Genomic DNA, 15,049 nt, shown 5'->3' with positions numbered 1-15,049 from the left:
GGAATGATCGCCATTTGAGGGCTTATCTGTAACTGCCAAATCGAGTTTTTCAAATTTTCCATCAGAAACCTGAAATCTCCTATTTTTACAGTGTGGTACCCAGTAACATACAGAGTAGCCCAAATAAAATACGTCTGTGGGGTTGGTCAGGCTGGAAACTGTTTTAGGGAAACAAGATCCTAAATTCTTGGATATTTGGATAGAAGAATAATTTGAAAAATAAAATGCCCCCCCCCCCACCCCCCCCCCCCGCCCATAAGAGCACCCTTAACCCATCCAACCCATGCTCCTTAACTCCAGCTTGAGCAACATACCCTTGGTAATGGTACCTGTGTGACCTACCTGGCCCTGAGCAGGCAGGCATCTTGCACTACCCAAGAGGGCTCCCCTGATGAGTGCCGGTCGGCATGCAGCCACCTCGCCATCAGCATAGTTTGCAACTCCAGTGTTTCCTTACATGAAGTAAGTAGGGTTGTCTCCTTAAGCCCCAAGAATTGGTTCTGAAGCCAACACACCTACCTCCCACATCTGGCAAGTGCTCAGTGTGCAGAAAGGAAACAAATCATTTTAATTAAGGATATAGGCACCTCACATTAATCTTGTAGTAAAAGGTCTGAACGTGAACTGACAAGGCACATCCTGGCACCCTCCCCTCCTGCCACAGGAAGGACAGCCTGGGATAGAAGGGAAGGAGGTTTGGAATAAGGGTTGGGCCCATGAGGATTGTGTGAGTGGTCTCAAGTCCTTATGAGAGACTCCTGAACAGCCAAAAAGTTGCTCTCAGGTAGGATCTGGGGTAAGTGAAGGAAGGGGGCCAGCCCTCCTCCCCTACAGGGGAGCTTCTCTCACCATTTGTCAGGTCTTCCTGGCCTCTAAGGCAGACTGGTGTGTGTGTGTGTGCACGTGTGCACACGCGCATCCACACACCCTATACACCAGCACAAGATAAGGAGCAGTCAAAGGGGATTAAATAGGGTCCCTGACTCTGGGAAAGTAGAGGTAGGCAGAAGGTGGAGACACTAAGCCACCCACTTCCAGAACATCCCTCCAAAAAACCCAAAAGGGGTTAGTGTGATAAGGATCCAGAGGGGTTGGGCACAAGCCTAGCTCAGAACCAATCTGTTGGTCACTTCAAGGCTTAGAAATCTAGTTTCTTTACCAGACCTTAGCCTGGGTCACCTGTGATTACAGTTGGGGGAGTTGAATTATGTAGAAACAGCATCAGGAAGGTGAGTGTTCAGTGTGGCCTTCGGGGAAGGGCCTAACCCCCAAATCCTGTCCTTTCTAGCACCAACACCTCTGAGTCCACTGGCCACACCACCTGGCTGCTTGGGTCTCTGGGAATAGCAGTGGCAGCGAAATGCCTTTGGCTCACACCTGCGGGGTCAGTCCTTCAAGCTGCTCCCAGAAACAATGGCTGCTTAGGTCAAGGCCTTCGGCTCCAAGCTCAGCACCCAATCCTGCCTGGGATGGCTGTCAGAACCCGTTTGTGCTGCCTGAAGCCTTAAAGAAAATAAAGACGGTGGCATCAAGATGCAGGAGGGCCAGATGCCTGACTGGCAAGGCCTGGGAAGGGGCCGTCTGCGGTGTGGTTTTCCATCTCAGAGTCTGGTATCTGTCTCAGAGGGAGGCTCCTCCCCAGCCTGGTCCGGGAAAGTCCTGGCTGAAGGCAGGCTGGTTTGTGTGTAAGGTGTTTGGCCCCGAGGAAGACAGTGCTTCAACACTGGCAGCACACTGAGCCAGCCCTGCACTCCAGCCTCTGCCCTGGCCTTCCTGGCATGCACAGGGCCCAGGACCATTTATGCTGGGTCCCTGGGTACTAGTTCAGTTGGTCGTACCCTGGTTTCTTTCTGTATAAGCAGAAGTGCTGAATGAAGAAGACAATATCGAAGAAGATGGAGAAGATGCCGAGTCCGAACTTGGTTGGGTCTCCAAAGATCAGTGTCCACTGGTCTGTGAACAGCCATAGGGGACTGAGTTGGTTTTAAGTTGGCAGCTCTTGAAACAGCTGCAGCATGTGGGGCTCTTGGGTGGGGTGGGGGGTGTCCTCATCTGCCCAGGAAACCACAAATCCTCCAGCTACAAAATCCCCACTTGGGCTGCTGGGATTGGCCTGGAGTCCCTGGCTGAAGGGCTGGGGGTGGGTGGAGCGGTATCCCAGGAAGCCTGGCCCCCCTGTGCCTTCAGCCCACCAGATGGGCGGCTGCCTGCTGGCTGACTCACCATTATTATAGGACTGGAGGAACATCTGGAGGAGGCTGAAGCTGCCCCCAGTGAAGTCCAGAAGCACGTTGCCAATGCTCCAGCCCTCGGTGCTTTTGTAGTGAAAGTTCATGTAGGCCTGTGTCAGATAGAAGGACGGTGGTGAGGGGGCTGGGTGGCTGCCTCTTATAACTTGTGACTGCCTCTCCCAACAAGAGCAGCTCTAATTCCTCCCACTCATGTGCTTGGGCCTCAGCAGCAAAGAACACGATGACCAGCCCAGGGAACAGTATGGGCGGGTCCAGAAGTCTCGTGTGGGCAAACAGCTCATCCTCCCATTCCTGCACCTCACAACTGCAAAGGAGGGGGAGATGCTGCCTCTCCATCTTCATCTTCCCTGTTCTGGGACAAACCAGCAATTGATTTTTCTTCTCACCTCCAATGAAGGAGAAACTCAGCCTGGACTTCATGTTGTCCTTATGAACACAGCTGGGAGTCAGTTGCCTGGTCTGGAGGTTACCTTGGAAGAGTTACTAGAGTTCTCCTAGCCTCAGTTTTCCCCATCTGTAAAGTGGACTTGGCTCCCACCTTAGCTCTGACTGGGCTCTGGGGACTTCCATCTCAGGCTTTCTAGGTCTAGTGGGTGGGTGCATTTGGGCATCCCACTTTCTGCTGCCACTGCCATATATCCTTCCTCCAATGCCAGAACGCTCTGGACTTACTGGGGCAACTGTCCTATCAGCCAAGAGGTAGTGGTCCGTAGTGGTCTTGTCTCAGTCGGCCACCTGTCAGTCCCCTTCTTCCTACCCTCTTTCATGCTTGGGGCCATCTCTCCAGTCTTGGGGCAATTCCAAACATCAACAAGTGGGGCTCCTGCCTCCTGGGTTGACCAGGCCCAAGCCTTCCCACACTCAGGGACTGTGGCCTTACTTTCCTTAAGACTTTCCTCCACCCCACTCTGAAGCCTTCTTCCCCAACCCCGTAAGGCGTGACTCTACCTTTTTTGTTTTTTATAATACACTTTTTTTTTTCTGGTCCTACCTTTTTAGCTTCAACATTGCTCCTCACTGCCTTTCATACTTCTCTGCTTTGTAGGCTGCCCCCAGCCTGGAATGCCCTCTCCTCTCTTGCCCACAAAATTGAGTCCTGCTCACCCTTAGGAGCCTGGATCTGTTTCCCTGCCCTCCAGGAGATGAGCCTTGACTCTGGCCAAAAGACTCTCCTTTCTGAGCCCATGAAATACAAGGTTCTCTGCACTGGGGAAACTGAAGAGGGGTCTTCATGGAAAATGGGGTGAGTTAGAGGAGGCCCTAGATTCAGTGGGGGTGCCCACCACTGGCAGCTACTTCCCACCTCGTTGTGTCCTGGTCCCTTTGGGCAAAGGGGGAAAGTGTGCTGAACTCTAAGTCTCTGAATCTGAGCAGGATCTAGTACTTGGGGTAGCATGCTGAGGACCCTTAAGGTGGATCCTGCATGAGGTCTCTGGATGGGAGATGGAGGTCAGAGGTTGTAGCGCTGGGCTGCCTCCTCTCCATCTTTCCCAAGTGTCCTGCTGCTGCTTGTCAGGGTTGTCAGAGCAATGGGGACAGAACTGAAGTCCTTAGGAAAGACTGGGATGGGGAGACAAGTGACCTGTACCACCTGATGCCCAGAGCTGAGCATGAGCTCAGAGAAATCTCCACTGACTTTCTCAGGTGATTCATGGCTCCAGGGAATGCAACAGTCTTTCTGGCCAGCTTTCTGCCTGGCTCTGCTCTGGCTGGGCTCATGGCTTCCATTGCAACTCTCCATTTACATCTCCTCACCCCAGCTAGAAGCTGCCCCACAGGAGCAGGATCTGGGCTCTCTATCTTGTCTCACTCACGCTAATGGCCACGTGAAGGGTAAGGAAGGCCCCAGAGGTACCTGTGGAAAATACTTGATCAGCGTCACTGCGAGCTTGATGTAGGAGAAGCAGAAGAGAAACTGCAGCCATGTGATCACCCTGACTGCAGCCAAAATCATGGTGACAAGCACGAAGACCCACGAGAGCACCAGAAAGCTGATGGCAGGCCAGGACACGTGCTGGGTGCCCCGCTGAGGGTGACAGAGACAAGAAAAGGGAACAAGTGGCGGGGAGGGAGGAGAGGGGCACAGATTACCCAGTGCCCACCACACCCTTGTCACTGTTAGGGTCTCTAGTTCAGTCCCTAGTCTTTTCAGAGCCCATTTTCTCCTTGTTCCCACATTGCAGAGCTGGGGCCTCTTGGAGGCCACCAGGAGCTGGAAATGTGGCCTGTAACACACCAGAGGCCTGATCATTCCCTGATCCAAGTGGAGTCTGATCATCTCTGAACCAATCCCTCACCCCTACCTTTTCCCAAGGTAGGCCTCCTTCACTGGGCTTCACAGCAAAGGGTAAGAATACCTAGAAGGTTCATGAAGATGGGAGCCAAGCAGTCCCTGGCTGATCTTACATGTGCAGAGGGAGCTCCCCAAGGGAAGCAGTGTACCCACAGGGAAGTAAGAGAAAACATGCATGTCAGTGACCCCCAAAACCAGCCTAATGGTGCCTTTCCCTGCTGAGACACCCAACAGCCCTCCAGCAATACAGCTGTGGGGAGACTGGCCCCACAGACCCTCGGGAGCCTGTGCCCCTCACCAGGACCCTGAGTCCCAGCCATACTCACCTGCTCCTAGTTCTCTCACTGCCCCTAGGCCTTCATAGCTCTGCCTTGCCGCTGGGGCTGCCCCACCCTAACTTCTGTGTCCTCCCTCCTGCTTAGCTCACAATCTGCTGGGTCATCACTGCCTCTCTGTGTCCCTCACCCCAGGCCAGGGGGCCTGAGGGCTTGGGCTCATCACGGGTGTCCCCTGTATCCAGCGCAGGGCCAAGTCTATTAGTCCAGTAAGTAGCTGCTGAGTTTCTGTGTCTTCTGTAAAGTGGAAGGTATGGGTGGCAAGTGGGGGTGGCAGGCATTGGCCTAGGCAACCTCCAGTGGGGTAGGCACCAGATTCATCTCTCACCTCATACAGGAAGCACTGCACCATGACAACCAGGGTGAGGGCGACGGCGTGCAGGCTGAAGAAGACGTCATTACTGTCCACGGGGTTCACTCCATTGGGGTATTTGAGGAAAAACTGCTCCTATTTGAGGGTTTGGGAGAAGCTTGGGGGTGAAGTGCAGCCAGGCTACCAAACAGCTTGGGCAGGGCTGCAGGGGGCAGGCAGTGCCGTACCTTGATGGAGGGTACCCAGAGGAGACCAATGTTGAACACGCTATAGGCCACGAAGCCTGTCAGGTTTAGGGCCACGAAATCAAAGCTTAGACCAACGACACTGTGGCATGGAGTGATGAAGAGACAGCAAGGCAAAGGGTGAGACTGGGGAGGAGAGGAGGGGATACAGCTCTCCCAAGAAAAGCACCATCCTCAGCTCCCTTTCCACATCTCAATCAATCCCACCCTCTTGAGTACTGGTTTCCTGCCCCCTGCCCGTGCTCCCCACCCCCCTGCTTGTATCCTGCCTCTTTAAGTCCTGGCCCCAGTGGGAAGTCCTGGAAGCCTCCTCCAGAGAGGAAGCATCTCCTCCCTGGCTCCCAGCTCAGCAGCCCCCAATGAGGCCCATGTGGCTAGGGAGGCTGCAGGAGAGCTTGGGTCCTTGCTGTGCATAGATACAACTCCAGGCCCACCCTGTCTCTAAAGTCAGAGTTGGGTGGCTGCTTAACATCCAAGGCTGAAGGGCCAGCTCTGGCCCTGCAGTAAGACTTGAGACTAATTCCTCCAGTGCTGGATGGATCAAGAACAGAGCAGATTTGGTGGACTCCCCCCCCACCCAACACTGCCCATTCTCCATTTCCCTGAAAAGCCCCATTTTGTTGCTGTCATAGTGGGGGGCTGAACTGGGCCACAGACCAAATGTCCAGAGCTGCAAGTCCTGCCACAGGCTCTTAGAGCTTTCGCACTGAACACTTATAGAAAGGGCAAGAAGAGAGAAGAGCAGAGGAGGAAAGCCTGAGCCCATGCTGCCTGCAGCCTCTCCGGAATGCCTCCCATCTTACCAGCCTCAAGTAACTTCACAGAAAGCTTAGCAGTTACCTTTTCCGCCTCCAATTGGTGATCACCTGGGGGTAGAAGGAGATGGACCAGGACACAAAGTAAATCCAGCCGATCACCTGGTTTATGATGCTAATGACATGGCTGTGGATGACCAAGAAGCGGATCCTTGGGCTAGAAAGAATTTGGTCACAGATGAGCTGAGGCTGGGCTTGAAGGATACCCCCACGGACCCTACACTGCCTGTCTACCATCTCATCGTGTAAGGCCCACGTAGGCTAAGGTCAGCTTACCTGGTCTGGTTGGAATGATTTCCGTGCAGATAAACAGTAACTTGTCCAACATTTTGAGATGTCACTTGGAAAGAGGACTCTGTCACTCCCGGAGGCACCACAACCTGTTAGGAAAACTAAATTTGATCTAGTGCTACAGGGTTATTAGGACCTCACTGAGTGTCTAGCTCTAGGCTACACTTTAGGGAATGGTGGGATGGATCACATGTGGTCCCTGCCTTCCAGGAACTTACTCATAAGAGGGAGAAACACTGGACCAACTACCCTCCCTCGCCCCAATACCTGCGTGTTAGATGTTCTGAGCAGAACAGCCCTGCCCTTAGGCCCTCCCCTGCCTCAATTCCCAGAGGAGGTGGGAAAGCTCTTCTCTTTTCACTAACCATGCGATCGCAGGCAAGTTATTCAAGCTCTGACCTCAGTTTGCTCACCTGTACAAGGGGATAACAGAAGTGTCTACAGAGTTTTTATGACTGGCATGATGTCCAAAAAATACTATGACTGCTATTACTTCTACTTCCATTATAATGGAGGGCTCCTCTGCCCCATTCCCAGTGTGGCTGCTGAGTGACAGACAGAAGAGGTACATACAACAGACACTTGTCAGGGAGAACACTCACTTCTGCTCGATACATATCAAAAGCTTTGCTCCAAGACACAGTACTCAGAGTCTGCCTGCAATCTTTTTTTTTTTTAATTTTATTTATTTATTCATGAGAGAGAGAGAGAGAGAGAGGCAGAGACACAGGCAGAGGGAGAAGCAGGCTCCATGCAGGGAGCCTGATGTGGGACTTGATCCCGGGATTCCAGGATCAGGCCCTGGGCTGAAGGTGGTGCTAAACCGCTGAGCCACCCGGGCTAACCCCTGCAATCTTTGATCTCCTACTCATTCACTCTCCCTGACATTCTCAAATCTTCCAAGCAGCATGATACCTTCCCTGAACTAACTATCTCCTTCTCTTTGCTCTGTGGACGTTGCTCTAGGCCCCAGACCCTCACCCATACCACAGGCATTGTGAGGATGCATTAGAATTCAGTGGCTTCTTTATGAGGACCCTGGAAGGATTGTCTTTTTGTTTTTAGCATCAGAAATCAGGAGGCTTTGGCAGAACAAGTGAAATGCTGTAAGTGGCTGCTGCAAAGCCCAGAGTCTGATTCACGGTGTAGCTTGCGCACCTCTTGCAAGCCACATCTTCATGACATGTACCATTCTTGGCTATTTTTTATTTTTAACTAGTTTTCTTGGCCATGTTGTTCGTATATCTGTAAGTGGCCACTAAATCGCTTTAGGAACTAGGTAGAAAGAAAATTGGTCAACTAGAAACCAACTGATACAAGGCAGAAGGAAACTGTAACTATCACTATCTTTTTCTTTTAATTAATAAGCTTTATTTTTAATTAATTTTTTTAGAGAGAAAGAAAGAGAGCAGATACACACAAATGGGGATGGGCAGAGAGAGAAGGAGAGAATCTTAATTAGGCTCCACGCTTAGCATGGAGCTCAATGTGGGGCCCAATCTCATGACCCATATGATATCTCATGATATCATATCATGATTTGAGCTGAAATCAAGAGTCAGACAGTTAGCTGACTGAGCCACGCAGGCACCCCAATAAAGTTTATTTTAAGAACAGTTTTAGGTAAAAAAAAAAAAAAAAAAAAAAGAACAGTTTTAGGTCTACAGCAAAATTTACCACTATTTTTTATGAGTGTTTTCTTTCTACATACCACGTAAAATCCTAGGCATCTTATACTTGCTACTGCTTTTAATCCTCACAACCCTGTCAAGGAGACATTATTTGCCTATAAATGAGGAATTTATCACATATTGGATGGAGTTATCTCGTCCAAGGCTCATAGGTCAGGGTCCGAGGCTGCCTGACCCCCAAGTTCTAACCAGTGGTTTCCAACGGCACAGGGAGTAGTAGATAGGAGTGGTTAGAGCTGGATGGGGAAGGGGCCATATAGGCTGAACCCTGGAAAGTGGGTCAGTACCCATAGAGACCATTCTATAACTGGATTTGACTCCTGCCATGGATTTTTTAAAATTATAGCTGACATACAATGTTATCCACCATTAAAATTTTCCAAAAATTGAACTGCAACATATGTGTAGAAAAGTATACACATCACAGCTTGATGAAGTAACAACCACAAACCCAGTTCAAACATACAGGTCAAGAAATGGAACACTTCCAGCGCTCCAGAAGCTCCATTCTGCTCCTTTCCAGGTCCACCTGCTCCCCAGGGGGAAAGTGTTATGCTGATCAACAGCATAGATTGGCCTTGACAGTGTTTGTACTTCATGCACAAGGAAGCATACAGAGTAGGCTTTTCTGTGTCAGGCTTCTTTCCCTTAAGACATGCTTGATTTTCACTGATTTTGAAAAGATACTTTCATTCGGATGTCTGGCCCTAAGCTAGGTAATCAGCATCATTTCTCAGACTTTAAATTTGATCTGTGGATCAAACCAGATCTCAGCTGGGTGCCATGACCTGCTGTAAGAACCAATGGCTTTCTTACCCTGCAGCAGGCTTCTCACCCTGGGGCAGGTGAAAGTTGTGAGAAATGGCTGTCTAATGAGGTGTGGTGTTCACCAGAGAGTGAGAGGGGAATGCCCTCCCACACAAGGCCCTTCTGGGTTGATACTCTTTATCTGATCACATGCTTCAGTACTGTTTTCTTGCCGGGGGCTTCAGAGCCAACCTGCAGCCCGTTTCTACAACCGCACAGGGCCTTGTGACATGCTGCACAGTAATCCCTGCATTTATCTTGTCTATTTTTTTTTTAAACTCTTGTTTATTCTCTACATTGCTGCCTCCCCTACTGATATTTTTATCTGATCAATGGTAATTGGGTCAAATGTTGGTTAAGGTAGAAGCAATGTATACATGAACAGATAAATGCATAAGGGCCATGAATAGTTATCATTAGACGGCACCTGGCACTGGTTTTTGGAAATAACACTTAACCAATGGAATATCAGACGAGTGCTTTGCAAACTTAGGTGTGGGCCTAAATCACTGGGGATCTTACTCATGCAGGTTTTGTATCAGTAGGTTTGGGGATGGAACCCATGATTCTGTATTTCTAAAAGGTTTTCAAGCAGGGACAATACTGCTGGTCTGCCAATACCCTCTAGAAGCAGCCATCTTATTAAGAATTTCTTCTACATTCCCAGAACCCTTTTTGCTTTACATTTCTTACCACCACCTTCCTAATTCCATCTACATGGCATAAAATGCCCATCCTCAAAGAGATGAACAAAGCCAAAATCGGAGATTTTTAGAGTGCTGGAACAGGGACAGCCCACAGTAGAAAAACAAGGTGGCCTATTTCTACAAGCACTTACTTGAAAAGTATTTTGTTACCCAGTAGTTGAAATTCATTACTTACTTCATTAGGGAGGTCAAGGATAGTAACATTTTTTGAACGAAATGTGATTTGAAAAGTGATCACCAAGGTTGCATTTAATGGATGCCTGTGGAGGATAAGAGTCTGATTACTGCTGAGTAGTTGGACACTGTGAGATCTCAACTAACCCTCTGGATTTCACATTGGGCCTGTTACTGCTCAAGCAATTAGGGATTTTGCATCTGTCACTTCTCAAGCAATTTGGGCTAAAAGTGCTATATGCTAGGCCCTGAGTGGTAGGGGTGGGGTCCTTGCTCCTTAGGGGCTTTCTATCTGTATCAGGAGACAAGAGCCCCAAGGGGGGCCAGGTGAGAACATGAGAAAGTGGGGAATTGGCTGTGACTGCCAACTGAGGTGTTCAGAGGCCAAAAGGACCATGCATCTGCTCTGGTAGAGAAGGCTTTCAAGGGCTCAGGTCTGAGCAGGGACCGGTGTGTCCCCAGAAAGCCAGGAGAGGTGTCTGATGGGAGTAGCTGGTGGTGTCCTCAAGTGTGAATGTATAGACCTGGAGTTAATTTGGAAGGCCATGGAAAGTCACTGAAGGATTCTGGAGAGGGGCGATGTGGTGAGGAGATGGCTTGTCAGATTTATAAGGTGGCAAGGGCTGGGATGGAATGCAGGTTGCTACCAAAGCTCAGGTTTGAAATCAGACTTCCCAGGAAGGTGAAGAAAAGGGAGAAGGGTACAGAGAAAAGGACAGGGCTCCAGCTCTTTATCGTGGGGGGATTCTTAATTTTTTTTTAAAGATTTTATTTATTTATTAATGAGACACAGAGAGAGAGAGAGAGAGGCAGAGACACAGGCAGAGGGAGAAGCAGGCTCCATGCAGGGAGCCTGACGTGGGACTTGATCCGGGGACTCCAGGATCACGTCCTGGGCCGAAGGCAGGCGCCAAACTGCTGAGCCACCCAGGGATCCCAATCGTGGGGGATTCTCATGGCTGGGAGGTAAGAGTAGGGAGAGGCAGTGAAGGATATGGAGGGGGAGGCAGACTCTCTGGCACTCGGTACTAGGTTGGCTCCTCATGCCTGAACCAGGAGAGGTCAGCCAGTAAGACTCTCAGATAAGGCTGAGACTCTCAACAAGTGGGAATGTTGCCATGAATGGGATCCACCATATATGGGTCACTTCTGCTTTCAGAAGTGCTGCTGAGAAGCTCAGGTCCCTGCCCCTTCACCTTCAGGGCTCTCATCAGATACTTAGAGCCTTGAAAAGGATCACTCTGAGGTCTGGCATCAACTGCAGGTGGCTCAAGGCCATCTCTCAGCTGGGGAAAAGGCTCCTGTCTACAGGGGAAAGCCTCCTTCCTTCTCCTCTGACCAGAAACAAGGATTCAGTGGCTGGGAGTAGAGAAACTCTGGGGCCCCAGTCTCCAGACACCTGCTATCATCTCTCTTTCTCTGGCGTGTCTTTTTCTTATATATTTTTAAGTTTTTAAAATTTTTATTTTTAAGTTTTTAAAGCTTATTTTATCTTCTCAGGAAAGAAGGGACTTGGTAATACCATACAGAATATCCACTTGTCTTAAAATGAAGAGGCAAAGGCATTACACTTGAAATATGAACAGATGGAGCCAGGAGTCAGCCTTGACCTGGCCATGGGATGAATGAATCCAGAGCCGGGCCCAGGAACTTACTGAAGGATGATGCTGGTGTTGGCTGAGCTTCCATTTTCCAGCTCTACTGTAGCAGGAACAGTGAAGTCAACTGTCGACCCTGGAAGGATCCAAACCATTAGGTCAGGGAACTCAAGCCCACAGGGGAAACTGGGATGTGAGTCCCTGACATCTGACCTCATGAGCTCTGGCTCATGACAACCCCCATCTTCTAGAAGAAGACATGGAGGTCCTGAGAGGATAGGTGATGGGCCTGGAAACCTGAGCCTTCATTACGTTCTTTTCCCTTCTGCTGCCAGAGAGACAGAGGTGGACACAGGCCTGAGCAGGAAACACAGTAGCTTCCTCTTCCCCACACTGACAGGCTCTGAGGCTGAGTTACCCAGAGATAGTTCTAGAACAATGGAACCCAAAAACTGTCACACAGGAATTCAAGCATTGATCTGGGACTGGAAAATGAGGACTTAAAACACTTAAGATGGGAAAGCACAGGGGTCTCCTCTGTTCATGGAGTTCAAATGGCCCTGCAGACCTGGTCCAGCCCCTTCTTCTACTCTCAAGAGACACACAGGGCCCAGCTATCCTGTTTGTAAAGAATCCCTTTGGGCTCACCGATCCCCTTCCTGAGGGCTGACCATGCTTGGGGAGCCAGGGGGAAATTGTCTATTAGTCTCACTATCACTATTCCTCTTGGCATTAAGCTATTAATGCAGGATAAGGTAGACAAATGGGCCTTGGGAGTGAAGCAGGTTTGGGAGGCCGAGTACCCTACAGCAACTTGGCCACAGAACCAGAGTGAGTTAGCCTCTCGCTGACTTCTTCCTGTGTTCCCTGGGAGGCCCACACGCCTACTCCAACCTGCTTGCAGGTGTGCTCAAAGCCCCAGGCACCTGTTCACCTCACCTCCTTCACCTCAGGACCTTCAGGGTTATGCAAGGACTAAGGAGTGGCATGAATCTAGAACTGGCAGGGAGTCCACAGGGGAAAGGAGCTCAATTTGATTAAGATGGTCCTTATACGGGGAGCGGCTGTGGCGAAGGGCCTGGGTTTCTCTGTCCTCAGTTCCCTCCAGGGATAAAATAAAAAACTGAGATCTGAAGTTTTAGATGATGAGGCTGGAAAGGAGGCAAAGAAATAAAATGGAGCAGGGATCCTATGCAGGTCCAATCTTTGCTACTTTCTAGCTCTGTGACTTTGGGGGAAGACTTTTACCCTTTCCTGAGCCTAAGTTCCCCCTCTGTAATAACTGAGGTGGTGGGGACGCCTGGGTGGCTCAATGGTTGAGTGTCTGCCTTTGGCTCAGGGCGTGATCCCAGGGTCCTGGGATCGAGTCTTGCATTGGGTTCCCTGCTGGGAGCCTGTTTCTCCCTCTGCCCTGTGTCTCTGCCTCTCTGTGTCTCTCATGAATAAATAAATAAAATCTTAAAAAAAAAATAACGGAGGTGGTGGTGGTTCTTCTTCCCTGGGCTTTATCTAAAGCCTCACAGTGCAGGTGTGACACACATTAGGGCCTCAGGCCCAGAGAATATAAATAATCTAGCAGGTCTGGAGTGGGGCTCTAGAATTTGTATTGAGAAATACCAGGCTTCACGGCACCACCTTGGAAATTGTTTATTCACAAGATGTAACTGCAAAGTGACATGACTGATGGTTTAACAAAACTGGAAGAGCCTTCAAGAGGCCAGATAACAAATGGTACAGCCACTGTGTATGGCTCGCTGGAAGCTTCTGCAGGATTTGTATTGTTTGTATAAGATTGACTCGAAATCCTTAGTCAGGGATTTAAAGATATATTTGATTTTTTAAAAAAGATTTTATTCATTCATTTGAGAGAGAGAGAGAGCACACGCGCGAGTACGAGCAGGGGGAGGGAGAGGGGGAGGAGAGGGAGAAGCAGGCTCCCCGCTGAGCAGGGAGCCAGACATGGGACTCCATCCTAGAACCCTGGGATCTTGATCTGAGCCAAAGGCACTTAACTGACTGAGACACCCAGGCGCCCCAGATATATTAGTTTTTGTTTTTTTTTAAAGGTTATTTATTCATGAGAGACACAGAAAGAGAGAGAGAGAGGCAGAGACACAGGCAGAGGGAGAAGCAGGCTCCATGCAGGGAGCCCGATGTGGGACTCAATCACAGGACTCCAGGGTCACACCCCGGGCTGAAAGTGGCGCTAAACCGCTGAGCCACGGGGGCTGCCCAGTATATTAGTTTTTGGACAAGAGACAAACTGATGATCAAAATAACGGGTCTGCCATCCTAGGAGTGCTAAACACTTTCCTTCTTTCTCATGGGAGGAATTTCAGCAATGTTTTAAGCACTGGGAGAATTGATAGAATGATGCACGTCTCTCAGGGCTCTGCTCTGAAGGTTAAATGTCACAAAGATGCCCCCTCAGGTGTTTTTTGACATCCAGCCTGTGTTCTGTGAGGCTCCTAGCCCCACTTGGGCTGCTGTACCCTGTTCCTCAGTTTCTCCCTGAGAAGCTTTTTCATCTTACAACAAGGTGGCCTATTCATTTGCTTCTGCAGCATCTCCTAGGACTTATAATTCCTCTGTGAGGTCCACAGAGCAGGGAGTTGTTGGAGCTCCACAACTTGACTTTGGGGGTACAGAAAAGGCAGGAAGCACTTCCTAGAAGATGGGCAATTATTTGTGGAATCATCTGGATCCTTGTGAAACTCCTGAAGACCTGGGTCTGCTCCATCACCAGCAGACCAGTGCAGGCTGGACAGTCCTACACCCTTGGCTATTATCAGGTCAGGCTACTTACTCTATTGCACCATCTCCCTCTTTACAAAGTTGATGGCCCATTTCTAAACTTACCACATTTCTCTATAAGCTGCAGGGGAAGAAGGATACAAATAATCAGCCAACTCCTTATCATGTTTCTCAATTTCAAAGAACTAGAAAGAAAAACCGCAAGAGAAGTTCAGGTTAAAGTGGGAGCAGCTCAGCAACAAATGGACAATATGCCACCTGGAATCATGGCACAGACAGTTCATAAAGCACTTTCACCTCACACCTGTGACCTCATGCAATTTGCATCACCAGCTTGGAGGTGACTGGGGGGAGGGGGGTGGGTAGGTGTGGAACTTAGCTTTCTTTGACAGGTGGAGACAAGGGCTCAGAGAGGCTAAGTGTGTTGTGTAAGGTTCCACTCTGAGAAAGTAGACAAACACTGAATTTTTCCCTCTTTAACTGCTTCTTGTAACCTAGTTAACAAAAAGAAGGAATGCAGTTTTATTGGCTGAGGGTTCTTTTTCTCCAAAAGTTATCCAAACTGTGGTCAGATGTTTGACTTTGTGAACCTATGAACCTTAAAGAAATTAATTTCATTCTCTGTCCGGGGACAAAAGTCTAAGTGGCTAATGGCACCACTGACACTTTCTCATTTGACAAGGGTCACCTCTCCAGGAGCGGCAGGGATGACTCATAATGGGGACCCAGCGAGGGACAAGCCCCAGATTAGCCCAGAAGAAGCTGGTTAAGTGA

The 15,049-nt window shown here is 49.6% G+C and overlaps 2 protein-coding genes across 6 annotated transcripts in view; one reads left to right on the top strand and one right to left on the bottom strand.

The window, feature by feature from the left end:
* Positions 1 to 545: 545 nt before the first annotated feature.
* On the bottom strand, positions 546 to 14,454 carry CTNS (cystinosin, lysosomal cystine transporter). Of its 4 annotated transcripts, none has more exons than XM_025476067.3 (11): positions 14,381 to 14,454; positions 11,579 to 11,657; positions 9,925 to 10,009; positions 6,530 to 6,633; positions 6,279 to 6,410; positions 5,421 to 5,520; positions 5,209 to 5,328; positions 4,108 to 4,278; positions 2,224 to 2,341; positions 1,839 to 1,953; positions 546 to 1,503 (listed from the first exon to the last, which is right to left on the bottom strand). In XM_025476067.3, the coding sequence occupies exons 1-11, from the start codon at positions 14,439 to 14,441 to the stop codon at positions 1,422 to 1,424; spliced, it is 1,167 nt and encodes a 388-aa protein (XP_025331852.1). In that variant the 5' UTR covers positions 14,442 to 14,454; the 3' UTR covers positions 546 to 1,421. The 4 variants fall into 4 exon arrangements, with proteins under 4 accessions (XP_025331852.1, XP_025331853.1, XP_048970855.1 ...); XM_025476068.3 differs by lacking the exon at positions 14,381 to 14,454 and adding an exon at positions 6,910 to 6,957 and having other exon boundaries at positions 11,579 to 11,631; XM_049114898.1 differs by lacking the exon at positions 14,381 to 14,454 and having other exon boundaries at positions 11,579 to 12,989.
* Positions 4,894 to 15,049, top strand: part of SHPK (sedoheptulokinase) — a 44,299-nt gene continuing 34,143 nt past the window's right edge. Inside the window, exon 1 of one of the 2 annotated variants that reach the window (XM_025476065.3) lies at positions 4,894 to 5,089. The gene's annotated coding sequence lies outside the window, so the exon portion shown is untranslated. Of the gene's footprint in view, positions 5,090 to 14,447; positions 14,616 to 15,049 lie in introns of those variants that run through there. The other variant, XM_049114892.1, reaches the window with a different exon arrangement.

This window comes from Canis lupus, chromosome 9 (genome assembly GCF_003254725.2).
Source record: "Canis lupus dingo isolate Sandy chromosome 9, ASM325472v2, whole genome shotgun sequence".
NCBI classification, from domain to species: Eukaryota; Metazoa; Chordata; class Mammalia; order Carnivora; family Canidae; genus Canis; species Canis lupus.
The sequence above is the reverse complement of the archived record's forward strand: the minus strand, read 5'-3'. Positions and strand labels throughout refer to the sequence as shown.